Source organism: Leucopleurus acutus (assembly GCF_964270905.1).
Source record: "Leucopleurus acutus genome assembly, chromosome: 20".
NCBI lineage: Eukaryota > Metazoa > Chordata > Mammalia > Artiodactyla > Delphinidae > Leucopleurus > Leucopleurus acutus.
This window is the reverse complement of record NC_139162.1, coordinates 7,326,121-7,353,467: the sequence shown is the minus strand read 5'-3', so window position 1 is coordinate 7,353,467 and position 27,347 is coordinate 7,326,121. Positions and strand designations below refer to the sequence as shown.

Below are 27,347 nucleotides of genomic sequence, written 5' to 3'. Positions count from 1 at the left end.
GTGTTACTGTAAACTTAAAAGTTTGTAGTAAAAACCTCAGAACATTTTGTTGATAGAGATATCCTTGTGGCGAGGAAGGCTCAAAAGGTAGCATCTCTTAAGGGTGTGGCTGGTTTTTATGCATGAGAATTAGCCTCCAGTCTTGTCTTAAGTCGAAGCAGTGAAGCCCTTTCCATCTCCATGACTAACTGCCTGAAACCCTGCCCAACGAGAGAACTCAGCCTGTTCACATTAAGATGGGCTCCCTTACAGACTGGGGCTGGTTATCCTAACTGGATGCTAAATATTGTGGTTGACTCTTAAAAAATATGATTTAAACCACTAAATTAAGATTCTTTCCAATAGAAACCAAGCTAGTATATTATTTGAGTGATGCTACTGTTGCTGCTGATGGTGTTGATGTAAGCCCTCTGAGAACAGGAACCCTGACTTTCATGTTTATTGCTGCCTCCCCCCATACCTGACAAAGAGTAGTCACTCAATTATATTTGTAGAATGAAAAAAGATTATCTTAAGTTTTTCCAGGTGCACCTAGCAAGCTATCTTCAGCCAACAAGCACACCAGAACAGAAAGGAGCCCCAAGCACTGTGTTTAAGGTCCCGTTATAGATCCATGAAGTTACTGCTCTGAGTGAGGCTCCGGGTGGTATGAGGTTGGACTGAGACATGTCCTCACCTCCACAGCTCTGTGCCACTCAGTTTATATCAACAGGTCTCTGTCCAGATCTCAGACTGGACCTGTGCCTCTCGAGGAAAGATACTGCCTTCGGTGAGGATGGGAGAGTCTATTGACAGAAGGGGTGATATTCAAAATATTTAACAACTGAAACTGCATGGGCACCAGCTAAGTAGAATGATGTTCTGATAAATCAGAATGGACACTGTGACCAATCCGAATGGATGCTGTGACCAATTAGAATGGACGTTGTGACCAATGAGAAATATTGCTATGACCAATCAGAATAGATGCCATGACAAATCAGAATGGATACCTTGACTGATCAAAATGGACATGATGGCCAATCAGAATGGCCTCTGTGACCAATCAGAAGAGAAACTGTGAGCAATCAGCACGGACACCAGCCATAACAGCTGCTGTAGTTGATTATCAGCCCTAACTGGGGCAATGTGATAGTGTCAAGCTGGTCGATGCTGGCTGTGCCGAGATTCACATTCCCCCAACAGGGAATGGCTTGGAAGTCCAAGTCTTGTGATGGGACTAGGGGCATGCAAATGGTCTTCAGAAGGATGGTTGCTCTCACTAGCTTACTATCCTTGTGACTTTGGCCAGATTTCTCAACCTTCCTTCCATTTCTTCCTCCGTAAAATGTATTGGGTGGGCTACTATATAAGCACTTAGACCAGTTCCTGGTATACACTAGGTACTAAATAAATGAGTGGCTAAGAAACTAACTCCATAAGTGTTTGCTGTTAGTACTTATTGAAGCCTGGGAGCTGGATGGATAGATTGGGGGCAAATCAAGGCTGCCTTGACCTTGACCATTTCTGCAGACTCACCTCCATCAAGCTCCACCTGAATCCACAGAGGGTCCCTGAAGACTGCCCAGGAGAGAGGGCTGGTTCCTGATGTGGACAGGCCAGAACACCCAGTCACACAGAGCCTCTCCATCTTGTCTCACATCGTCACTTGCTTCTGAGCTATCACGTTCCACTCGCTGGCTGTACACTCGACAAACACAGTGAATTCCCCAGGGGCTGTGAACTGGTGGAAAACGCTGCTGGACAAACTGCCAACAACGGTCAGAAACATTACCAGTGTTGGGCTCACACACACGCGCATTCACATGTGTGCTTGTGTGCACTCCCACCATACATCTCCCCCGCTCTGCAAAGATAAAAAACAATGAAGAAAAAGATGGTCCACGACCAAGCCACGCTCTCTGTGTTTGTGAAGGTTACACTGAGACTCCTGGAGCAGGTGAGAAATGGAAGAAATATAGCTCTGACTAATTAGGGAGTCGAATACTTGGCTGCAAGTCCGTTGTCTGCCATTTTCTCCCTCTGTGGCTCATATGCACCCCCTCTCTGGGCCTTCTTGCTTCATCTGTAAAATACTATGCCCCAGCCTACCTTTCTGAGCCTTGTTTTCCCCATTTGTAAAATGGGATGAGTCCAAACATATCAAAATTGTGAGTATGTTTTGCTTCTCATTTTCCCAAGGGGACTAATTTAAAATCTCTCAAATGGCCCCAAAAGATTCATGTGACCTCCCCTCCTGTCCTCCTCCTCAGCTCCTGCCACACTCCCCTTCTGTAACTATACTGGTAGCTCAGACCTCTTTCCAGTTCATAGAACATGTCACTTCTTCCCCACCCCAAGGCCCAGAAGTGCTCTTTACAGGGAAGCCTCTTGCCCATCCCTTTGCTCATACGCTTGCTCTTCCTTCAGTTCTCAGCTTAAACATCACCTCCTCAGGGGCGTCTTCTTAGATTCTTTTATAACTGCCATAGCTTTGCTGCTTCTCCTAGGTGACACTCACCCCTTTTGTGCTCGCTTATTCACTGTCATGCTTCTCTGTGGAGCTGTCAGCGCAGACAGTGTCTGTCTAGTTCTCCCTTTATACCTGGCATCTAGCACAGAGCCTAGCACATAGTGAGGGCTTGAGAAATAGTTTACAAATGGATACAGTTGTGATAAAGCTTGGAGAACAGTAACCTGATTCTTGGTGCCGGCCAAGATGGAGTTAGCCCACTATAGCCTATTTCTTCCATTAATTACAACTAAAAACCTGGGCAGAACACAAAAAGAAACTACCCAAGGACTCTGAAAAGTAAAAAACAGTAGGCAGATTGCAGGTGAAAGTCAAAACTTTAAGAATCATCCATAAAGACGGGAGTTTCCTGTTTTCTTTCTGGGTTTTTTTTGTGTGTGTGGGGGGGGTTTGTTTGTTTGTTTGTTTAATCTCCTTTATCTCTTGACTTTGTCCCGAGGGTAGTCTGGGTCATGGTACTGCACAGTGAGTAAAGAAAACAAAAACCCAGAGAGAAACACCCTCTGTTTAGCCAGAGAACCAGAAAAAGGGCCCCAGTGAGTCTGAGACTACAGAGGAAATACCCACTTTTGTTTTGTGTTAGTTTTTTTTTTTCTCTCCTGTACCTACCCCAGGCTGTCCTCTCTCTTGGAGCCTCACTGACTGTGTGGGGTGATGCAGACCCCAAAATCCCTAAGAGAAAACTGATCTTTCTATCCAGAGGATCCATGGAAAGGGGCCTGTGGGAGCTGGAGATTGTGGGGAAAGTCCTGAAAAGGAGAGATGCAGAGAAGATGATTCCCTAATTCTGTGTATGGCCCAGCATGAATCATGAGTTCACCCAGAAACTGCACATGTGCAGAACAGACCTAAAGAAATATAGCAAAGGCCTCTTGGACTAAAGTACAACATAAACCAGCACCCCGAGTGGCACATGAATGGAACAGACCCTGACGGTTTTGGAAACTGAACTGGAATGGGAACCACTGCTCACAGAAGGCAAGTCAGAATGTGTGGTCTGAACCTAACTGGGTTGGTTGCCTGCTAAAACAAAACAAACAGACAAGAAAAAATTAACATTTTCCAGAGTATTCTTAAAAGGACCCAGAGTGTCAGAACCTACTACCTAAAATGTTCAGAATATAATCCAGAATTGCCTGATACACAAAGAACCAGGAAAATGTGGCCAAATTTCAAGGGAAAACATAATCAGTAGATGTCAGCCCTGAGGTGACTCAGATATTAAAATGTCAAAGACTTTAACCCAACTATTATAACTATGCTCCATGAAGTAAAAAGAAACTCTCTTGAAATGAATGGAAAGCTAGACATTCTCAGCAGAGTAACCGAAACTATTAACAAGAACCAAGTGGAAATTTTAGAAATGAATAACACAATGTCTGAAATAAAAGATTCATTCGTTGGATGCAATAGCAGAATTGAGATGGCAGAGGGAAAAGTCAGTGAGCTTGAAGACAGAGCAAGAGAAATTATCCAATCTAAAGAACATAGAGAAAAAAATATTAAAAATTTAAAAAATGAGCAGAATGTCAGCAATCTGTGTAACAATATCTAAAGGTAAAACATTTGTGTTATTGGAGCACCAGAGAGAAGAAAGAGGTTGCTGTAGAAAAATATATTTGAAGAAATAATGGCTGAAAACTTTCCAGATTCGACAAAGCACGTAAATTTAAAGATTCAAGAAGTTCTGTGAAACCCCAAATGTAAAAAACAAACAAACAAACAAAAACAAAACAAAAAAAACCTTAAAGAAAACCTTGCCCACACATATAGTGAAGTGCTGAAAATTGAAGATAAAAAATATCTTGAGATCAGTCTGAAAAAAAATGATACACTACATGTAGAGAAAACAGTGACTTGAATGACTGTAGATTTCTTTGGAAACTGGAGGTGAGAGACAGTGAATGACATCTTCAAAGTGCTGAAAGAAAAGAGCTGTCAACACATAATTCTATAGCCAGCAAAAATATCTTCCAGGAATTAAATCAAAATAAAGACATTCTCAGTAATAAAGAAATTCTGTAAGAGACTTTGTTGCTGCAAAATCTACTTTAAAAGAAATGCTTGGGCTTCCACAGTGGCTCAGTGGTTAAGAATCTGCCTGCCAGTGCAGTTCGAGCCCTGGTCCAGGAAGATCCCACATGCCGTGGAGCAACTAAGCCCGTGTGACACAACTACTGAGCCTGTGCTCTAGAGCCCATGAGGCACAACTACTGAGCCCGTGCGCCACAACTACTGAAGCTCATGTGCCTAGAGCCCGTGCTCCACAACAAGAGAAGCCACCGCAATGATGAAGCCTGTGCACTGCAACGAACAGTAGCCCCTGCTCGCCACAACTAGAGAAAGCCCGTGCGCGGCTACAAAGACCCAACACAGCCATAAATAAATAAATAAATAAACAAATTTATTTTTTAAAAAAATGAAAAAGGCAATTTGAAGGAAGTTTTTCCAGCTGAAGGGAAATGATATCAGAGGGAAACTTGAAACTTCAGGAATGAAGGGAGAGTGCAAGAAAAGGTAAATATCTTGGTAAATGTAGCCTATTTTTCTCCTCTTAATTTCTTTAATATATGTATGACTGTTGAAAGGGCTTTTCAATGTATGTAAACATCCTACAACTGACAATTATAACATAAAAGATGGCAGGCAAAGGAAACTATATGCTGGTAAGGCCATAACATTTTACCTGAAGTGGAAAATATTGACTCTAAGTAGACTGTGAAAGGTTAGATATGTATGTTGTAATCCCCAAGGAAACTATTTAAAAAGTAATACAAAGAAAAATAACCAAAAAAGCCAATAGGTAAGCTAAAATGGAATGCTGAAAATATTCAAATAATCCAAAAGAGGGGAAGAAAGGAGAGGAATGGGGGAAAATAAACAGAGGGTGCAAACAGAACACAAATAACAAAATAGTAGACCTAAATCTAACTATATCAATAATTACATTAATTGTAAACAGTCTAAACATACCAATTATTATGCCAGATGAGATTTTAAAAAACCAAGACTCAACTGTATGCTGTCTATAAGATGCCCACTTTAAATATGACAATATAGATAGGTTAAAAGTAAAAGGATGGTTGTATAGCACAGGGGACTCTACTCAGTGCTCTGTGGTGACCTAAATGGGAAGGAAATACAAAAAAGAGGGGATATATGTATACATATAGCTGATTCACTTTGCTATACAGTAGAAACTAATACAACATTGTAAAACAACTATACTCCAATAAAAATTTTTTAAAAATAATCACTTTGAGAAAACAGTTAACAACAACAACAAAAAAGTAAAAGGATGGAAGAAAGATGTAACAGCAAACACTAATCAAAAGAATGTTGGAGTGGCCATTATTAATATCAAACCATGTAGATTTCAGAACAAGGAAACTAACTGTAGAAATGTGAAGATGGCCTTGAATCCTACCTGGTTTTCAGCAATCTCTCTGGAAGAAGCAATTTATTCCATTCTCTAAACTCTGGTGCCAACTGAAATTGCCCAGGACTAAAAAGCAGAGAAATGGATTTTTCTTGATTTGTCACCCAGTGATCTTACCCAAGAGCAAAGAGTGCAAAGTGGTTTAGTAACTGCTGCCAACAAAGAGAAGCTGTGCTTGGAGTACAAAGCAATGGAGACAACAACTTAAATTTAATGATCCTATGACCCAGGAATTCCACTCCTGGGTATAAACCCAACAGAAATGTGTACATATGTGCATGAAAAGACATGTACTAGAATGTTCACCGTTGCACAAGTTATAATAGTACAAATGGGAAACCACCCCAATGCGTATCAACACTAGAATGGATAAGTTGAGGAATATTCATACAACAGAATGTTATACAGCAGTGAGAAAAAAGAAATCACAGTTATACGCAGCAATATGCATAAATCTCAAAAACATACTGAGCAGAAGTAAGACACAAGAGAAAATATACTTTACGATTCTATTTATAAAAATTTCAAACACAGATCACAGTAGTCGATGATGTTAGAAATCAGTATCCTTGTGGGGGGGCGGCCCGTGGAGGATTTCTGGGTACTGGGTCATGTTTTGTTTCTTGATCTAGGTGCTGGTTACATGGATGTGTTTATTGTCTAAAAATTAATTGAACTGTATCTTTTTGTGCAGTTTTCTATACATATCTTATGCCTCAATAAAAAGTTGAAAAATTAGTTCAAAATTCCATCACTTACTGGTTTGTATACACTGCTTTGATACTTGACGTGAATATGATACAATTTAATGAGAGGTCCCCCAGACTCAGCTCTGTCCAGAGGTGACTCAAAATAAAGACCCAAGAATTATGGCAATACCCAGATCTGTCAGTAGGTGGCGCTGAATTACCCAACGCTGGACTTGGACAAATTTCACTTTATTCAAATTGTGTCTTTAGGCACATAATATAATTGCAGAAATGTAGAAAGTTTCCCACGACAAACAGAGAAACAAAACAGCTTGCCATGCAAATGAACACAAGACATGGGGAGTGCAAGGCTAGAAGGAGCTTTTAAAGGAGAAATCCTTTGACTTCTTACGCTGTTTCTATTTGAGGTTGAATCCTATCCATTAGCTCATGTGATTTATCTAGGATGGAGACGGAGTCCGATTTGAAAAATTCACCTGTTAGCCTAATGAGGAGTTAAGCAAAAGTAGGAGTCCGTACAAACACATTTTAAAAAAGCATAGTGACGTTTGCACGAAGTATGTGACTTCTATATACTTAAAATTCATGCCATTTTTCACACTGTAAACTGAGTTCTGAGGCTGCTAGTGCTGATAAGAAAGCATCAGAAATATTTCTCCCAATGTTAATAAAAATGATAGCAGAAGGTGAGTGGGTAGTTTCAAGGTCTAACAGATCTTTAAAGTAGACAAAATTGGGTTATCGGGTTGGAGTGATGGTGGAGGGTATCACCATTTATTTCTTTCGAAAGAGAAAAGAAAATGCAGTAGCTTTCACTTACAGCAAATGCCCAGAGGGTTTGCAAATGTAAAGCATTGTTTATTGCTGTTTCTCTTAGATTATGAAAGCATTTAATCACACAGAGAATTCCAGAGAGTAATATGATAAGCACCCTTGGACTCACCATCCAGAGTGAACAAATATTTGTATTTTGTCCCATTTGCTCCAGTTTTTTAACTACATTTGTATATTACTGAAATGTCCTTGTGTAACTAAATAACTTAGCAGGGCTACAGTCAGTCAATTTTGACTTATGCCAAATGCAATTTGTATAAAATTTGGGGGCTGAAAGACTATGTAACTCAGCATTTCTTGTTTTTTTTTTTAATTTATTTATTTTTGGCTGTGTTGGATCTTCATTTCTGTGTGAGGGCTTTCTCTAGTTGCAGCGCGTGGGGGCCACCCTTCATCGCAGTGCGCGGGCCTCTCACTATCGCGGCCTCTCTTGTTGCGGAGCACAGGCTCCAGACGCGCAGGCTCAGTAGTTGTGGCTCACGGGCCCAGTTGCTCCGCGGCATGTGGGATCCTCCCAGATCAGGGCTCGAACCCGTATCCCCTGCATTGGCAGGCAAATTCTCAACCACTGTGCCACCAGGGAAGCCCCAGCATTTCTTGTTTTATCGATGAAATGGTAGCAAACGGGAAGAAACCTGCAGAATAATGCCATGGGTATTTCTATCACTTAAACCTTTTTTTTCTCCAAAGCAACTTCATATTTAATTTCTCATTTTACTCTGTGAAACAGTTAAGATCGCCATCAATATAAATGTGATAGGGAAGGAAATGGAAACCCAGAGATTGTCTCTGGGTCTCACATCATATCTGGGATAAGAACCCCAGACTCTGGACACATTTTATTTTGCGGCATGGCACAATGCCTGAGACCCCAGAGGACTTCTGAGTTTGAGACCCGCACTCACTGGATCAGATTTGGACTGTGGACCGGGTTGGTCCCCGGGTTGCCCCAGCCCGCCCAGGCCTTCTGGGAATGGCAGGCACCCACAGGGCTGAATTCAGAACCTCTAGCCCACACAGAGTAGAACCAGAGATTTTTCAGGGTTAGGAGAGGTGCTTATGGGCCTCCATGATTTCCCTGGGGATCCTTGATTTCTCTGAAATGAGCCAGGTGCCAAGGAGAATCTGGAACTGATGGGGCACCCCTTCAGCTGGGGTACCCAGCAGGGTAGAATGGAGCTTATTCCAGGCCCAGGTAGGACTTTGAAATGTTATGGATTGTGTTCAGCTGCCATCAGCTTGGGGAGCTATTCTTCCCTGGAGGATGCAGCGTCTGGTGCCCTTGGGCCCCGATGCTGCGTGCTGTGTCCTCCACCAGGGCCTAAGAGCCTGAGCTTTGATTCCAGGCAGCCCTGGCTTGCCTGGCTATGCTGTCACTCACCAGCTGCGTGGCTTGGGCAACGCTACTGGACCTCTTGAGGCCTCAATAGCTTTGTCTGTAAAACAAGATGATTATGTAGTTCAGCACTGTCCAACAGAAACTGTGTGAGCCACGTGTGTCATTGTAAACTTTCTAATGGTCACACTGAAAAAAGTGAGAAGGAGCAGGTGAAATTAATTTAGAAAATTTATTTCCTTAACCCCAATAGATCCAAAATACTATCATTTCGATGTGTAATCAGTATCAAAACATCACTTAGTGAGATATTTTACATTCTTTCATGAGAAGGGAGCTACATCTTCAATATCCCACGTGCATTTACATTTACAGCGCATCTCAGTTGAGAGCAGCTGTATTCCACGGGCCCAGTAGCTCATATGGTGAGTGGCTGTTATTCAGGACAGAGTAGCTCCTGCTCATGGGGTTGTTGTGAGGATTAAGTGAGATTGGGTGTGAAAGCTGCTTAGCTGGACTGTTATTAATATTGCTACTATTATTTTTATTATCCTTATCAACAAAAAACATTCGTACACGCAGGTGAGCATCTTCTTCACCCCGTTACTGACTCCTTGGACAGTGACTCGGGAGATTCCACAGAGCCGAGCTAAAAGGACCCAGCTCTCCATGACTGTTTGAGTGACCTTCTCCATTGAGAAAACCTGTGAGCACCATTCCTCCCATTCCCGTATGTATGCCCCTTTGTACTGTGACTCTGCCTCTCCTTCCACCAACAGGTGGAGACTATTTCTCCACCCGTTCAGTGTGGGCTTGGCCATGGAACTTGCTCTGGTCAATGGGACATTAGAAAATGTGACACAAGTAGTGATTTGAAAAATGCTTACACATTGGACCTTGCTTTCACTCCCTGCTGGAAACTCTTCTGCCACCATGCAGATGAGCCTAGGCTAGCCTGTTGGGTTATGAGTGACACATGCCACTAGCTGACATCCAGCTAACTGCCAGACAAAAGAATGAGGCCTTCCTAGGCCATCCAGATGAGCTAGTCCAGACAAGAAAAGACACCTAGCTGATCCAAAGAACCATGAAAAATTATAACTATTATTGTAAGTCACTAAGTTTTGTGGTGTTTTGTTATGCAGCAGAAACTGACTGATACATTTTTACTCAAGGCTCAGAAATTCCTCTTACCTTGTGGGGTAGTAGGGATCGAAAGTGTGGTCATCCCCCATATTAATTATACAGGACAGGTTTCCAATGTAGGGACAGAGGAGCCATGTAAGGGAGATGGTGACATTGTCAAAGATGAAACTCTCAGGCTTCCCTGGTGGCGCAGTGGTTGAGAGTCCACCTGCCGATGCAGGGGACATGGGTTTGTGCCCCAGTCTGGGAGGATTCCACATGCCACGGAGCGGCTGGGTCCGTGAGCCATGGCCGCTGAGCCTGTGCGTCCGGAGCCTGTGCTCTGCAACAGAAGAGGCCACAGCAGTGGGAGGCCCGTGTACCACAAAAAAAAAAAAAGATGAAACTCTCATTGCACACCATCAGCTTCAGGCCTGCACATCAAAACTCAAAATACCATTTGCCGTTGCAAAGCAGATGTTTCTGTTTAAAACCTACTTTCTTCTATCTACCTGACCTTTATCTTTAGTGGGGCTTTTAAAGTTTTAAAATTTTTACTTTTTAAAGTTCTTTTGAATTTTTTCATTCCTAGGTAATACATGACCCAGATACAGAATTTGAAGTGTACAAAAGGGTCTACAGTGAAAAGAAAGCCCTCCCCGACGGCTACCCCTCAGTCCCCCAGTTCTGCTCCCCAGAGGCAGCCATTGTTACCAGTCTCCTGGGTCTCCTTCCAGAGATACCTACACACTCACAAGCATGTACATACTTTTCTATTTATACAAATGGTGCTCTGTTCGCTATTTGGCATCTTCCATTTTTTTCACTTAGAATATTTTGGAGATTGTTCTATATGAATTCAGTTAGAGCTGCCTTACACTCTTTAATAGCTGCACAATGTACCCTAATTTATTTAACCAGGATCCATTGATTGTCTAAGTGTATTTTATAATGATTAAAAAGGCAAAAGGCAAAGCACCTTTAGGAAAATCTCCTTGGCTAGGGTGGCTGATGAATCATCATTAGCAATTTAGTGCACATTAAATTTTACAAATTTGAGCTTCACAAGTTGGCCTGGAGGATGGGGTGAGGGGTAGAATTTGTGGCAGTTCACCCAGCCATGGGCTGATTGGTGCAGCACAGTCTTCTGGTTTCTGACTTAAATGAGAAGGGAAAATATGTAAGAAGCTGAATGCAAATGAAAAGGACTTTCTTGAGCTGGTCAGAAAGCCACCGTGGTCCTGATTGGTACGGGTTCGTGATCATCCGAGGAAACTCAGGATGCAGCAGGCCCTTCTGGGCACAGAGGCAGGAGCTGGGGGGCAGGGGATACTGCTGGATGAAGTCCTTCCCTTCAGAAATCAGAAACTGACGGTGGTCAGAACCCACTGATTCACAAGGGACAAGATATTTGAAATCAAAGTCAGGACAGAAAATCTGGTCCATGTGGTAGCCAGACCCAACTCACCCCCCTACCCCTAAGCTACCTGTCTGTCTGATGACAGCAAGGCTGCAACTGGCAGATCTCCAAGGGCGCCCTTTGTCCAGGAGCGAAACCACCAAACGGAAAGTGCTGCCAAACCATGTGGCCTCCCTTCCCAGAAAAGAGAACAAGACACCCTGCTCACTCTTACTCCACCCAAGTGTGTTCTGCAAACGAGTGCCACCCCCCCTTCCTGCACCCTCTCCTCCGTGCAGCCCTCTTCCTCCTGTCCCCAAGGACCCCGCTCTCCTGGGTGGCCCCTGGGGACCCCAACCTTCTCTGACTCATCTTTCCCTTTCAGAGCTCCTTGAACCATTACTCACAGACTCGGTAGAATTTGCCATTCTGACCGATTAATTGGTTGGACAATGGCATAATGTGGTGTCCCAGCTTGAGGGGAAATTTGCACTCACACTGTAATAGGAATGAACTCGATACAGCCATCTTGGAGGGTAATGTGGCAATGTCTACTAACATTTAAAATGCACGTACCCTGTGACCCAGCATTTCTGCTACTAGGGATCTCTCCTCTAAAAATAATCCCAGGCATATGTCAAGATATATGCACAAGAATGCACAAGAGAGCACTGCAGAGTGATCCATAACAACAAAAACTCAGAAGCAACCAAAATGTCCATCAAGAGGGGAACAGGTTGGACTTCCCTGGTGGAACAGTGGTTACAAATCCACCTGCCAATGCAGGGGACATGGGTTCGATCCCTGGTCTAGGAAGATCCCACATGCCGCAGAGCAACTAAGCCCGTGCGCCACAACTACTGAGCCCACGTGCTGCAACTACTGAAGCCCGCGCGCCTGGAGCCCGTGCTCCACAACAAGAGGAGCCACCATAATGAGAAGCCCACGCACCGCAATGAAAAGTGGCCCCCGCTCACCACAACTAGAGAAAGCCTGCGTGCAGCAACTAAGAACCAAAGCAGCCAAAAATAAATAAATAAATAAATTTTAAAAAAGAGGGTAAGGGGTTAAATAAATTTTGACATAATCTTATGATGGGATACTATGCAGTCATTAAAAGAATAAGGTAGGGACTTGGAGAGATGTCCAGGATATATTATTAAGTGAAAAAAATTGAGTTGTAGACATATACATCTATACATTCATACACAGCCATGTCTATGAAAACACTTTAAAAAGCAGGGAAGAATTTATTCTAAACAATTGAGTAGTTTCTTTATGAGGAGTAGAATTGTTGAATTGAAGGGAGGGATTCTTCCTTCTTGATTTATAAAACTTTTACAAATTCTGGTAATATGGGTTATTTTTATGGTTTTTTAGATTTGTAAAAGTTCCTGTGCATTCTAAAATGGCAGTCTACAGCGGGGGGTGGTGGTTGAGTGCGTGTGGCATGTGGGAATCCTTCCAATCAAGTAATCTTGGTTTTGTCTGTTGTGTTTATTGGGTCACCCCATGAAATTTAATTTGAAGCGTCCTGGGGTTAAAACAGTTGTTTTTCAACTTCTGGCTTGATGGCTTGTTTTGCAACTGAAGCTCAAATGCTTTATCCTGCAGCTAAGCCAGGTAGGGAGGGCAAGCCACAGGGCAGCAGTTTTGGGTGAGGAGGTCTCTCAGTACTGAGCAGATCCACCCCCATGGAGAGCTGCACCCTCTGCTCCAAGGAGGGCTAGAGATAAGAAGGGACTTCCCACACCCAGGCAAGTTGGGGACTCACCTTCCCGGCAGTGGTACTGCACCCACAGGTAACTGCCCCAGGTGGGGCACAGGTCTCCAAAGTAGGTCCCATTGCTGCCACCTGGCAGGCCTGCAGCCCCCCGGCACTGGCCTGGGAGGCACCCACATCCCAGTGGAAGCAGAAACCGTGTGAAGGACATTAAAGGATAGGGTCAGACAGAGATGAGTGACCTTGAATTCGTTCATTCACCCACCATCCCCCCAACAAGTACCTGTTGGTATCTACTGAAGACCGGGCACTGAGTCCGGTGCTGGGGGAGAAACAAGTAGGATTCCTGCCCTCAAATATCTCAGGGTCCAGCACAATGGTCCCCAAACTTCAGAATACCAGAATCCCCTGGAGGGCTTGTGAAGACAAAGACTTCCAGACCCTGATTCTGATTCAGTAGGTTTGGAGGGCAGCTTGAGAATTTGCTCTTCTAACAAGCTTCCAGGCGATGTCGATGCTGCTGGCCCAGGGACCCCACTTTGAGAACCACTGGTCCAGTGGCATCTACTCAGATGGTCTAAGGTAGGAACCTACATCCTGAGAACTGGCAAAGAGGGCACAAGATTAGGAACCCTGTGTCGGCCACGGGCACCAGGTGCCCACAGGAGGGAGGAGTGTGGAGACCCCAGGCCAGAAGCCTCAGGGTCATCCCAACACCCGTTCCCTCTGCCCATGTAGACGTAATAGACGCCTACAGAGAGGCCTGGAGAAAGGACAGGCAGATGCTGTGGCCCTGGTTCCCTTCTTGGCTTGAGAGCATCCTATGGCTCTGCCCTGCACTGCATCACTTTCCTTGTTCTCTTTCGCATCTTAGAAACCCATGCTTGCTCCAGGCTTTGGAATATTTAAACGCTCTTTTCCTGTCTGGTTGCTTAGCCAGGCAAGCCCCACCCCCTCCTCAGATGCTCTCCTGGCCCTGGTTCCTCCCCAGCTGTTATGGTTTTGTGCTCCCCTCACCCAGTTTTTAGCCATGGGCCGATGACTCCTTGATCTATGTCTCTTGTTTAGCTCTCTCTTGAGTTCCTATCCTGTATGTCCACTTGTCTACACAGCATCTCCACTTGGACGTCACAGGGCACTCCAGGCTTCTCATATCCTGAAATGAGGTCTTGATCTCTGATTTGGGTTGAAGTGTGTCTCCTCTAAAAGGTATCTTGAAGTCCTAACCTTTGGTACCTGTGAATATGAGCTTATTTGGAAACAGGGTCTTTGCAAAGATAATCAAGTTAAGATGAGGTCATTAGGGTGAGCCCTCAATCCAGTATGACTGGTGTCCTTTGGACACGGAGACAGGGCATGTGAAGTTGGAAGCAGAGATTAGAGAGATGCACCTACAAGGGTTTGTGGGCAAGCATTGCCGACAAATGCCGGATGCTAGAAGAGGAAAGGAAGGGCTCTCCCCTGCAGGTTTTGGAGGTAGAGAAGTCCAGCTGACACCTTGATTCTGGACTCAGCCTCCAGACTGCAAGAGGACGTGCTTCTGTTGTTTTAAGCCACCCAGTTTGTGGTACTTGGTAAGGCTGCCCTAGGACATGAAGACAATCTCCCTCCTCCACCTTTGCCACCAGCGGCTCCTCCCCCAGCCTCTTCTCTCAATGCCAGGGTCATCCTGGACTCCCATCATTGACAAGTCCTGTCAGTATGTCCTTCTGTTTCTGGAATCTGTCCATTTCTCTCCATCTGCATTGCCCTCCAGCCTCCAGCCTCTCTCACCTGGGTTTCTGGCATCAGCCTCCCTTGTTTGGACTCACAGCAGCCTGCGGGCAGCTTTAAAATACACCTGGCCGTGATCCTCCCCTGCTCAAAACCCTCCAGTGCTTCCCCAACATCCTGGGGCTAGGGTCTGGGTTCCTCAGGAACTAGTGCCCCACCTCCCCCCATGCTGAGTGCTTTGCAGTTCCCTGCACCTACCACGCTCTTCCTCGGACTTGCATGGGTTCCTCCCTCTCCCCAGAACACCCGTCCCCATTCACCCAGCTGTCCTTTTCCTGCGTGACTCCTATCATATCTTCAGGTCTCAGCTTAGCTCTCACCTCCTCTGGGAAGGTGGCCAGCCCTTTGACCGTTGGTCCACAGATCCACCCTCACCCTACTTGGTTCCAAATTGCAGGGAACTACATTTCCCAAACTGCCCTGTGCACTGGCAGGCGCTGATGGAAGACTGAAGATGACGTATTAACTTCCAATGGCTGCTGTAACAAATGACAAAAACATAGTGGTATAAAGCAGCACATTTATTATCTCACCTTTCTGGAGGTCAGAGGTCTGGGTGGGCTCAGCTGGGCTCTGCTCAGGGTATCACAGGGCTGAAATCTAGGTGTCACAGAGGCTCTGGGGAGGAATCTACTTCCAGTCTCATTCTTCTTGTTGGCTGAATTCAGTTCCTTGGGACTGTAGAACTGAGGTCCCATTTCCTTGCTGGCTATCAGCTGGGACCACCCTAAGCTCTTAGAGACCTCTCTCCAGTCCTCCCATGTGACCCCCTGTCTCTCAGAGCTGGCAGTGAGGCATCAGATCTGTCTCATACTTGAATCTCACTGACCTCTCCATCTGCCACCCCTCTCTTATGCTTCTAGCCAGAGAGAATTCTCTGCTTTGAGGGGCTCATGCGATTAGATTGTACCCACTTCGATAATCCAGGATAATCTCCCTAGTTTAAGATTAGCAACCATAATTACATGTACAAAGACCCTTTTGCCACGTAAGTTAACATATTCATGGGCATGGCAGCTCATCATACCCGCAGTTCCAGGGACTAGGGTGGGAATTTGGGGGTTCAAAGTCTGCCTGCACCAGACGGGAAGAGGTACAGGGCAGGGTGCTTTTTGCCCTCTCTCTCACCCCATCTCCTCTGAAGCTCCAGCTCCCTGGGGCCCGTCCCTCCCTCCGTGGTCATTGCTCCCCCGGCGCAGATCATGGTTCTAGCACCTGCCAGGTGGTCCTGACTTCTGGTTTTGGTGTGACATCCCCCATGGCTGTCCCTCCAGCCCTTTGGGGTGGTCGCGGCTTTCTGCTCCTCTAATCTCAGGGCTCGATCATCATCCCCTATTCGGCTTCTCAGCACTTCCGTGACTGAGTCATTGGATAACCAATTCCCTGCATTGAATTCCCTCTGTTGGAAGACCTAGCATGATTTCTGTTTTCCTGCTGGGACCCAGTTTGCTCTACCCCTCCGTGTGAGATCTGTACCCCACTAGGCGCGTCCTCAGCACTAGACTACAATCTCCAAGAGAGAGGGAATGCTTCGTTTTGCTTTGTTTTTGTTCACTGCTGTATCTCCAGCACGCAGAACAGTACCTGATACAGAGCAGGTACAAAATGAGTCTTGCATGAATAACTAAACAGCACCTTTTCTCCCTTCTGTGTGACATTGAGCACAGTGCTAGGTAATTGCCTGTATTTGTTTCTGTCTCCCCATTAGACTGTGACCCCTTCGAAGAACAGACTGTGTTTGATTCATCCCTGCATCCACAGAGCCCAAGATAGTGCATGGCACAATTTTGGTGCTCAGTAAACGTCTGTCAGCAAACTGACTGAATGAATGAGTGATGGTGACACTTAGGTACAAACAGCCCCCCTGGGGCTCTGCCCAGATCTCCTCCAACCCTCCCCAAAAGGATGCAGGGCTCCCATCCAATGTGCCCTCTGGGTGTGGCTACAAGGTTTGGAAGCTCACATCTAGGCCTTTAAGGAAATAGCCCACTGAGCTCCATCTGTGAAGGAGGCACACCCATCGGCCCGTCCTTTGGGCCTTTCCTCCTTGGTGGGCCACGGCCTCAGGAATGCTGGGGCAACGAGGCAAGATGAAGAGAACCAACTGGCTGATTTCGGCATTTCTTTCCCCCACGCCTGCTCTAAGGGGAGGAGGGGTGATGTGGGTCAGACATGGCGGGGAGAGGTGCAAGTTTCTTTCCAAGGAAAAATCCTTGTCACCAGACAAACCTGGCTCAGAGGCAGATTTAATCTGATTTAGAAAAATAAGACCCTAGAGAAACTCTCCCACGCGAAGGAGAGATACCATCCAGAACAGGAGAGATACCACCTGGAACGTTTGTTTGTTTCAGAACTATTCGCTATAGCAAGGATTAAGCAACAATCCGCACATCTCTCAATAGAGGAAAAGACAAACTATGATATAGTTACATAATAAGTGAAACAAACTAGTACAACATGTATCAGGACAGATGATACGAATCTAATGTTTTATTCATTTCTGTAATAAGGAAATCTTAAGAAAATATGGCATAATGCTAAGATTTGACAAAGTTGGGTAGTGGGTCCAGAGGATTTCACTGAAATTTTTTCATTCTTGTACGTGCGTTTGAAGTATTTCGAAATTTAAAAATTTCAAATTAAAAAAAAGAAAGAAATGTTTTTGCACCCAGTTGGGGTGGGGAGCAAAATGTCCACCTGACCCGTCGGGTGGGTTTGATGTCAGGTGAAGGGTGAGCCACGGCCCCCTTACTCCCCTGCTTGGTGCTGTGGGCAGACTGGCTAATTTTCCTATATGATGGAAGCCCAAGGTCAGATATGAAGATTGTTCAATCCTTCCAGACCCCTTTGCTGGGCACAGGACACCAGGAAGTGCCCTGCACTTGCAGCCAGAGCTACAGAGCCCTTGGGCCCTACCTGCCACTTCATCCTTGACGCTGACCCAGTTGCATTCCTCCTCCAGGTCTGAGGGGTCCCCGGCGTCCTGGATGCAATAATGGGGAGTCTGGCGCCCATAGAAAGCATCCTGGATCTGGATCACCTCCCCTGAGCCACAGTGCATGGTGGCATTGAGGTTCTCACAGGCCAGACTCTGGCCGACACCTGTGGCAAAGGTAAGGTGACACCTAAGGAGGGCTCGTGGTCACAGATGGGCAAGTGCCCAGGTAATGGGAAGCAGAGGGGTCTCAGGGGTCAGGACTGTGAGATGCAAGGACACAGTGGGAGCTGACTCAGCAGGGGTGAGAAACAATGTGGAGGGCATGAGCATGGCTCTGGGGCCAGACTGCCCAGGGTCAGGGCCAGCCCAGCCACACTCGGGCTGTGTGGTCTTCTGCAAATTATTCAGTTTCTCCGTGCCTCCTCTTTATGGGGGGAGTCAATATCACACCCCATAGAGTCGTTAGGAGGATCAAATGAGTCTGTACGTGTAGGGTCAGGGCTGTAAAAGTGGCAATTATCATTCCACCTGTTTCGAGTGCCTTCCTTGAGACTTATCTGAAAACAATGCCTGGCACATCATAGATGCTAAACTAGCATTTGTTGAATGCATGAGTGATTTCACTGAGTCTTCATACCAGTCCTATGAGCTGCACTATTATCCTCCCCTGTGGTAACATCGGGCTCTGTGGGGTCACTGTGCTGAAACCCCACTCCAGCCCAGCTCCTGGCATGTGGTCTATGCTCAGTAAACATTTGTTGATAAAGAATGACCTGGCTCAGATGTGCACAGCAGAAAGTAGGGAACACTGGCTTCAGACTCAGCCGCGTCTGCCTGGTGGGACCGCCACAGGGCAGGGGTTGAGATCAAAATCTGTGTTCGTTTCCTAATGGCTGCTGTAACAAATGACCACAAACTTAGTGGCTTAAACAGCACAGATTTATCTTCTTACAGTTATGGTCAGAAGTTCAAAATGGGCTTTACTGGGCTAATATCAAGGTGTGGGCAGGGCTGGTTCCTCTGGAGCCTCTAGGGGAGAAGCTATTCCCTTGCCTTTTCCAGCTTCTAGAGGCTGCCCCTTCCTTCATCTTCAAAGCCAGCAGCACAGTGTCCCCCAGTCTCTCTCTCTGATCTTCACGTCTCATCTCCGTCACCTCCCAGCTGTGTGGAACTTACCCTTTCTGAGCATCACTTTTCTTAGCTTTATCATGGGCCTGCGACAGAATGATGGAGGTATTTCTACTGTGTGATGAATAAGTGCACAGAGGCATGTACAGCTCAGTGCCTGGAACTCCTGCTGGATGTATGTTAGCTCTTCCTAGTGTGACCTCGTGCCAGGGACTGCAAGACCCTGGGGGCTGACGGTGCTGAGACAGGCTTGCAGTGGGGGTGGGGAAGGGGATGGGGTTTGGGGCGGAGCTTTGGTAAGAAGTGAGGAAGTTGCACAACCCACAGGTCCACAAAGCTTTCGACTTTTCCGAATCGGCCAGGCAGGAAAGTTAAGCTTGCATGGCATCTATAAAGCTGAGTGTGGGGGAAATAGAGCAGGGGTTCCGTAAGTGTCTGAACCCAGGCTGGGGCCTGGGCACCAGAGTCTCCAATGAGGGGCTTAGAACCAGGGAGGGGACTGGGTCTGGAAGCCCAGAACCTTCTGTCAAGGCTGGCTTGAGGGTCAGGGGACCACAAGGCAGCTCAGCTCCAAGACCAGGCCCCTCATGGCAGGCAGGACCCAGTGTGGGTCTCGGGCCACTCCTGCGGGGACTCGCACACAAAGTCCCCAGGAAGGGGTTCCCAGGGCCCACAAAAGGGGCCTACCACAGGCAGCAGCTGGAAAGGGCACAAGAGCAGAGCGTGGGAGGATTTAGGAGTTGGGAGTGGGATGTGGGGGTGAGGGGCTCAAAGCCAGGCTGACCAGGAAGCGGGAGTCAAGGGTGAGTGAGAACAGCCTCCTGGGACCACATGTCTCTTCATGGGAAGACTGGAAAGGGAGCGAAGATAGGGCTGAGCACTTCCCTCTAATGTGGGCTATGAGAGGGGAAGACAGAGAGACAAGTGAGACTAGAGGGCAGGTAGGCAGGTAAGTGGACAGGGAGAGAGCGGGACATGAGCTGGAGAGATGAAGTGAGACACAGAGCATCACACAGCCGGAGATTGTGGGCATTTAGAGAGATAGAGACAGAGAGACAGAGACAGAGAGATACAGAAAAAGAGAGAACAAGACAGAAGGAGATGCAGAGAGATAGAGACAGAGAGAGAGTCAGAGAAAGAAAGAAGGAGGGAGACCCCACAGCACAGGCCAGCTCACCAAACTCGCAGATGAAGGCGAACTCCTGCATGCAGTTGTCCGAGGGCAACCACCCAAAGGAAGGGTCTCTCCCATTGTAGCCCCAGGGGTTGGTTACAGAAGCATCCTGCCCTCGGCGCCAGATCCTGTAGCTCACATTTGAGGTGTCCAGCCAGATCCTGGGCCCTGGGATGGGAATATGACCACCAGGACTTGGAAGGGTCCTTCTGATCCTGGTGTGCAGAGAGCCTGCCCCAGCTCTGCTCCTTGTGTGCAGTGGGTGCTCAGGCAGTGCTGACAGGCTGAAGGCCTCTCTGTCCCATGCCAGTGAAGGGGCATCACCTAGCCACTATCTTCCAAGATAAGGTCTCAGCCTACAAACCGGGGTGCCGAGCCCAAGAGCCCATACAAAGAGGTTTGATTAAATAGATGATGCTTCTAGTAATGTGTAGCCACAATTTAAAATAGAGCACAGGACTTCCCTGCTGGCACAGTGGTTAAGAATCCGCCTGCCAATGCAGGGGACACAGGGTCAATCCCTAGTCCGGGAAGATCCCACATGCCACGGAGCAACTAAGCCTGTGTACCACAACTACTGAGCCTGTGCTCTAGAGCCTGCAAGCCTCTACTACTGAAGCCCATGAGCCACAACTGCTGAAGCCCGCGAGCTCTAAGACCCACGTGCCTCAACTGCTGAGCCTGCATGCTGCAACTACTGAAGCCCGCGCGCCTAGAGCCCGTGCTCCACAACAAGAGAAACCACCTCAATGAGAAGCCCGCATGCCGCAACAAAGAGTAGCCCCCGCTCACCGCAACTAGAGAAAGCCCATGTGCAGCAGCAAAGACCCAATGCAGCCAAAAAAATAATAATAAATTTAAAAAAAAAATTTAAGGTTTAAAAAAATTTTTTTTAATTTAAAAAATAAAATAAAAAAGAGCACAGAACTGTGCCTCGGGATGGCAAGACATACTCCAGAGAGTAGCAGGGGCCCTTGTCAAATATACTTGGGCAGCACTGAATTAAAGTGGAAGCAATTTTCATGATTTTGGTACTCTTCAGAACCTTGAATACACCAACATGATTGTTGAAGAAGTGTGTGTGTGTGTGTGTGTGTGTGTGTGTGTGTGTGTGTGTGTGTAATACAGAGGTACACCAGAGGTCTAGAAAACACTGGCTATAAACTATTTACTGTGAAGACTCAAAAATACATTTACCATTTTTTTAAGGAAAAGAAATCCATACATATGGTTTAAAAAATTCAAAGAACACAAAAGGGTATAAAGTGAAAACATCTTCACTCTTTCAACCTATGGACTACTCCCATTATTGTTATGTTTCTTGAAAATTGTTCCAGGATGAATTGTATCCATACATCAACATTTATGAATGCCTGAAATCTAGTTACATAAATGCCATCATATCACACACAGCCAGGACAGTCCCTTGCTTCTTAAATAACACTGAGCGATGGAGGTTGGGACATATCAGCCTACTCAGATCTACCCCATTTTCTGTAGCAGCCATGCAGTATCCCTTGGAGATTTTAAATAGACACGCTCCTTTAACTGCATGTGAATGGGTGTCCGATATACAGAAATCCACAATTTCTGCATCTACATAGCAAGAAACCATTCAGTAGATGTTGCCTGAAGATGCATTTTAGAATTCAAATCTCTTGGCTGTGAGTTTCCTAAAATGAGCTTCTCCGGCTGCTCCTTTATTAAAGTATTTCCATCCACGCTGGTACATTTCTACAGGTGTTCAGCCCAGACCAAGCTACTCATTTATAAAACCCAGCAGCTTCTACTGGGCAATGGGAGGTAGCAGGACGCTGTCATCTTGAACAAGTCATTTCATCCCTCTGGACTTATTTTCCTCATTCATAAAATAAGAGTAGCAGTGCTTGCCTCATGGGGCAGGGGTAAGGCCTAAATACGGACATCCATTTTTTGTTGTGTATGGACACTGGGAAAACAAAACCGTCCAGAATAATGGTTCCTTCCCTTGAAGAACTCATAGTCCAGGGGGAAGACACCTAAAAACTGAAGTCATGCCAAAAGTGCTCTCCTAAATGTGTGGACAAGATCCTACAAGTGCAAAGAGGAGGACTCACCTGAACGTGCGGGGGTTGGAGGAAGGGGTCCTCGCCGAGCGAAGGATAAGGTAGGGTTTCCAGGACGACTGTTACCATGAGACTGTCTAATGTGAATTGAGCTGTGCTAAGCCCTTAACCCACTTCAGCCTCATAACAAGTGGGGGAAGGACATGTGGAAGTGCTTTGAAATAGCTTAGTCATTATTTCCTGAGACTCTGTTTTCCCATCTGTAAAATAGGGACAACAATCATAACTGTCTCATCGGTTATGATAAGGATTCACTGTGAAAATGGACGTGAAGAACTCAGGACAGTGCCAGGCACTGTTCTAGCAAGAACTGAAGAAGCCATAGCTAGTCTTAGGCACAAGCAAAGAAAGGGACATTTTTAGCATGTCAGCTACAAGCTGGATTCTGTGCTAGGAACTGCACAAGAATTCTTTTATTTGATCCACAAAACAACCAAAAAGGAGGGTCTCCTTACCATGAGAATTGGGACATACTAATTTGTTCCATGGAGTTCTGGGTAAGAAACTATGGTGAGAACCACAGCCACAAGCTCCCCATAAAACAAAATTATCGTGGCACCTACCTTCTGTAGTATCATTCCAAGCCAGGTTCCATGTGAGTCCAGTCCACCGTTCCCTGTCCTGGGTGAGGTGCTTCTGCAGGAATAGCTGGGTGGCTTCACCACGAATAAAAACCAAATGGCCTACTTGCTCCTCACACCAGCTCTGGGCACCATAGAAGGTGCGGCCGAGAGGCACAAATTCATAGCAAGCATCTCTGAAAGCCACTTGGCTCTTAGAGCAAAAGCTGCCATCCTCTGGCTTAGCCGTAATGGCCCTAAACCCCAGGGCAAGCCCCAAGAGTACCAAGGCCAAGGTGCTCATCCTTGAACCACGGCTGGAGCATCTGGATGGGCCTGGCTCTCAGGTCCTTCATATGCTCGTGCCTTCACAACTGGCTGCCGTACATCTTTCCTTCTCTTGTTGTATCACATAATAGTGACTGACTTCTTGTTTAAGTGTCTGCATTTTTGTTAATGCACATCTTGTTAAGTGTCTGCATTTTTGTTAATGCACATCTTGTTAATGTGTCTGCATTTTTGCTTCCCCCAGCTCTTTGTTCCATGAAGTTCCAAATCCAATTAATTTGCAAAAAGGTCTTGTAGAGAAAGATAAAGTTGCTGTATCACTTGTCTGCTTGTCATTGGGTGAACCATTAGCTTCTGATAAAAATTCCTTGTTATTGGTTTTTATGTCATTACCCTTCAGGGCTAAATGTTTCACGAGGAGCCATCAGCTTGTGGGAAGTATGCGATAAAAGAAAACTGGCAGGAAAGCTAGAGTTATGGATAGTAAAGAAACCAAGTTGAGCTCATATCCAACCCCATTGTCTGTGGCCGCTGTGCCCAGATGATAATCACCTTCTCCCCAACATGGCTTCAATCCTAATGGAGATTTTTTTCTGCTCTCTGACTCATCACATTACCACTCATGCCTGTTTGAGAATAAAAATTTCCTACAAAATTTATTTGATGTCATCATGAAAATAAGCTTTTAAAACTTCAAACTGCCCATCCTCATCTACTGCCTAAACCCTCCAACAGGTGTCCATGGTCAATGGATCAAGTTCAAACCTCCTGGCTTTGTATTCAAGGCCCTATATGAAATGATCTCTGACGATGTTTCCAAACACACCCCCAGAATGTAGGGAAACATGCTGTCTCACCAATTGCTGATGCAAGTATAAATTGGTACAACCTCTATTGTGGGTAGTGTGACAATACCTATCAAATATCTATCAAAATTTTAAAAAGTACAAGCTCTGTAATGGAGCAATTCCACTTCTAGAAACTTTACCTACAGATGAATTCATACATATGTGATATGTCATATATATATATGTATATATATATATATATGGTTATTTATTACAGAATTTTGTAAGAAGGAAAGATGGGAAACAACATAAACGTCCATTTAAAGAAAACTGGTTAATAAAAGGTGGTACATCCTAAATAGCGACTAAAACATGAACATATTCTTTGTATACAAATTCGGGAGGATCTCTAAGATTTTGGCTAATATTAGAAGTGAAGTATGAGACATTGATGAGGTTCCAATCCCATTTACACACAACCCATATGAATACTTCTTTGTATATGTGTGTAATATATCTCTTAAGGGACATACAAGAGACTAGCAACAGTGATTGCCCAGTGTGGGGAGCAGGGACTAGGTGAGTGGGAGACAGACACAGGAGCGAGATTTTTGTTTCATTGGCCACCTTTTTGAGACTTTTCCATTTTGTACTATGTGACTGCATTACCTGTTCAAAAATTATAAATTCTCATGAGCCCATCATTCCCCCAGAAGCTCAAAGTCACAGCTCATCCCCTCATAATTCATTGCTGGTGACCTTCCTTCATGTCTCTGTGCATTTGTCTGTGCTCTTCCTTTTGCAGGAACCCCTTTCTCCCTAGTCCATCTGTGATCACCCTCAAGCTGATCCCCGGTTAGCTCAAACAGCACTTCTTCAATGAACCTTGTAGAACTTGCCTCAAATAATATGCCTCTCTCCTCTGAGTTTCTTTTTTCTTTTTTTATAACAAAAGCTTTATTAAGATATAATTCACTTTCCATACAATTCATCCATTTAAAATATATATCAACAGTTTTTAGTATATACACAAGGTTATGCAACCATCAGCACAATCAATTTTAGAACATTTTCATCACTCCCGAAGAAACCATATTCTGATAGCCTTCACACCCCGTTCCTCCCTCCCCCAGCTCTGACAGCCACTAGTCTACTTTCTGTCTCTAGGGATTTGCTTATTCTGGAAATTTCATATAATCCTCTGTGGCCTTTTGTGACTGGCTTTTTTCACTTTAGCATAGTGTCTTCAAAGTTCATCCATCTTGCAGCAAGTATTAATGCTTCATTCCTTTTTTTTTGGCACTCCATAAAAGTTTATAGAATAAATGTTCAATGAAGGTTTTTTTTTTAACATCTTTATTGGAGTATAATTGCTTTACAATGGTGTGTTAGTTTCTGCTTTATAACAAAGTGAATCAGTTATACATATACATATTTCCCCATATCTCCTCCCTCTTGCATCTCCCTCCCACCCTCCCTATCCTACCCCTCTAGGTGGTCACAAAGCACCGAGCTGATCTCCCTGTGCTATGCAGCTGCTTCCCACTAGCTATCTATTTTACGTTTGGTAGTGTATATATGTCCATGCCACTCTCTCACTTTGTCACAGCTTATCCTTCCCCCTCCCCATATCCTCAAATCCATTCTCTAGTAGGTTTGTGTCTTTATTCCCATCTTACCCCTAGGTTCTTCATGACATTTTTTTTCTTAGATTCCATATATATGTGTTAGTATATGGTATTTGTCTTTCTCTTTCTTTTTTTTTTTTTTCTTTTTGCGGTATGCGGGCCTCTCACTGCTGTGGCCTCTCCCATTGCGGAGCACAGGCTCTGGAGGCGCAGGCTCAGCGGCCATGGCTCACGGGCCCAGCCGCTTCGCGGCATGTGGGATCTTCCCAGACCAGGGCACGAACCCGTGTCCCCTGCATCGGCAGGCGGACTCTCAACCACTGCGCCACCAGGGAAGCCCCTGTCTTTCTCTTTCTGACTTACTTCACTCTGTATGACAGACTCTAGGTCCATCCACCTCACTACAAATAACTCTATTTCGTTTCTTTTTATGGCTGAGTAATATTCCATTGTATATATGTGCCACATCTTCTTTATCCATTCATCCGATGATGGACACTTAGGTTGCTTCCATCTCCTGGCTATTGTAAATAGAGCTGCAATGAACATTTTGGTACATGATTCTTTTTGAATTATGGTTTTCTCAGGGTATATGCCCAGTAGTAGCATTGCTGGGTCATATGGTAGTTCTATTTGTAGTTTTTTAAGGAACCTCCGTACTGTTCTCCATAGTGGCTGTACCAATTCAGGGTTTTTCAGAAGTAATATAGCCCCACCTTAGCTCTTTGTTTGCCTTCCTGAGTAATGTTTGTTGTTCATGATAACTTTCAAGATTAATTAAATTTGCCAAAGTTACTATGATACTTTAGTGGTGGGAAGAATTGTTTTCACTACTAATGCCAGAGTTCCTCTTGGGAACTTTTTCTTTAGAAAAATACCTATTAGGCCATTTGGGTTGTGATAGGGATGACACCAAGGGCCTGGTTTGTACCATTAAAACAAGAGATGGTCTTCCTAAGAAATTAATAATTTGAGATTGGAGAAGGGAGCCATGCAATGTGGTGGGACTGTGGAACATTCAAAAAAGGTGTCAGATAAACCGTTTCTTGTGTCAGGGTGGTCAAAGGCTTTAGAGAACACAGCTGTCTAATGTCTGTTTTTAAGCTTTTAGCTTGCTCTGACCTGAGTTACCATTATTTTGTTTTTTGCTTCCACCCCTCTCTCCCCCAGCCCCTGGCAACTACGACTTCCTATCGCTATGGACTTAACTGTTCTGAACACTTCATACAAATGGAATCATGCAATATGTGTACCTTTGTGCCTAGCATATTTTTTCAGGTTTCATCCATATTGGAGCATGTATCCATACTTCATTCCTTTTATTGAGGAATAATATCCCATTGTACAGATAGACCACATTTTGCTTATTCTTTTTTCTGTTGATGGACATCTGGATTATTTTATTCTGTGAATTTCTTGGGGGGAAGGAATAATGTCTCTTAACCTCTGTCTATCCCTTGGCTGGCACACAGTAGGACTCAATGAGCATTTGCCAGCCTGGCCCCATTTCCCAGGTCCCTGGGGCTGACACTTGACCCCCCCTCCCTTTCCCAGAAGCCCTTCCAAGAACGCTGGAGTAGCCTTTCCAGGCAGAGCCCTGGGTAGAATTTGATGTCATCGCTGACTCACAGGCTGGAACACAGGCTGGGCAGAACTGGTCTCTTATCTCCAGGGGCCAAGCATCTAATGACTTTCATTAGAGAACTATGTGGAAGGCCACACGCAGAGATAATGTGTCTCCTGGATAAAGGCTTAATTTATGTCCCTCGTGGAACATGCTTGGAGACATTCGATAAGGAACGCAAATGTGCAGGCTGAATTCCATTTCCACATTCTTTATATTCTGATAAATTGCAGACTCCTGGGCACAGAATTCATCTTGGTGAT

General features: G+C 45.3%; 1 protein-coding gene across 1 annotated transcript in view; it reads right to left on the bottom strand.

Moving 5' to 3' along the window:
* Positions 1–23,060, bottom strand: part of LOC309977101 (polycystin-1-like protein 2) — a gene marked incomplete at both ends in the record, with an annotated part of 81,582 nt that extends 58,522 nt beyond the window's left edge. Inside the window, 7 exon segments of the mRNA XM_082863024.1 lie at positions 1,519–1,636; positions 1,640–1,739; positions 10,026–10,374; positions 13,130–13,240; positions 17,750–17,953; positions 20,095–20,259; positions 22,760–23,060. Coding sequence (XP_082719150.1) covers positions 1,519–1,636; positions 1,640–1,739; positions 10,026–10,374; positions 13,130–13,240; positions 17,750–17,953; positions 20,095–20,259; positions 22,760–23,060 — 1,348 coding nt within the window.
* Between the last annotated feature and the right edge of the window lie 4,287 nt (positions 23,061–27,347).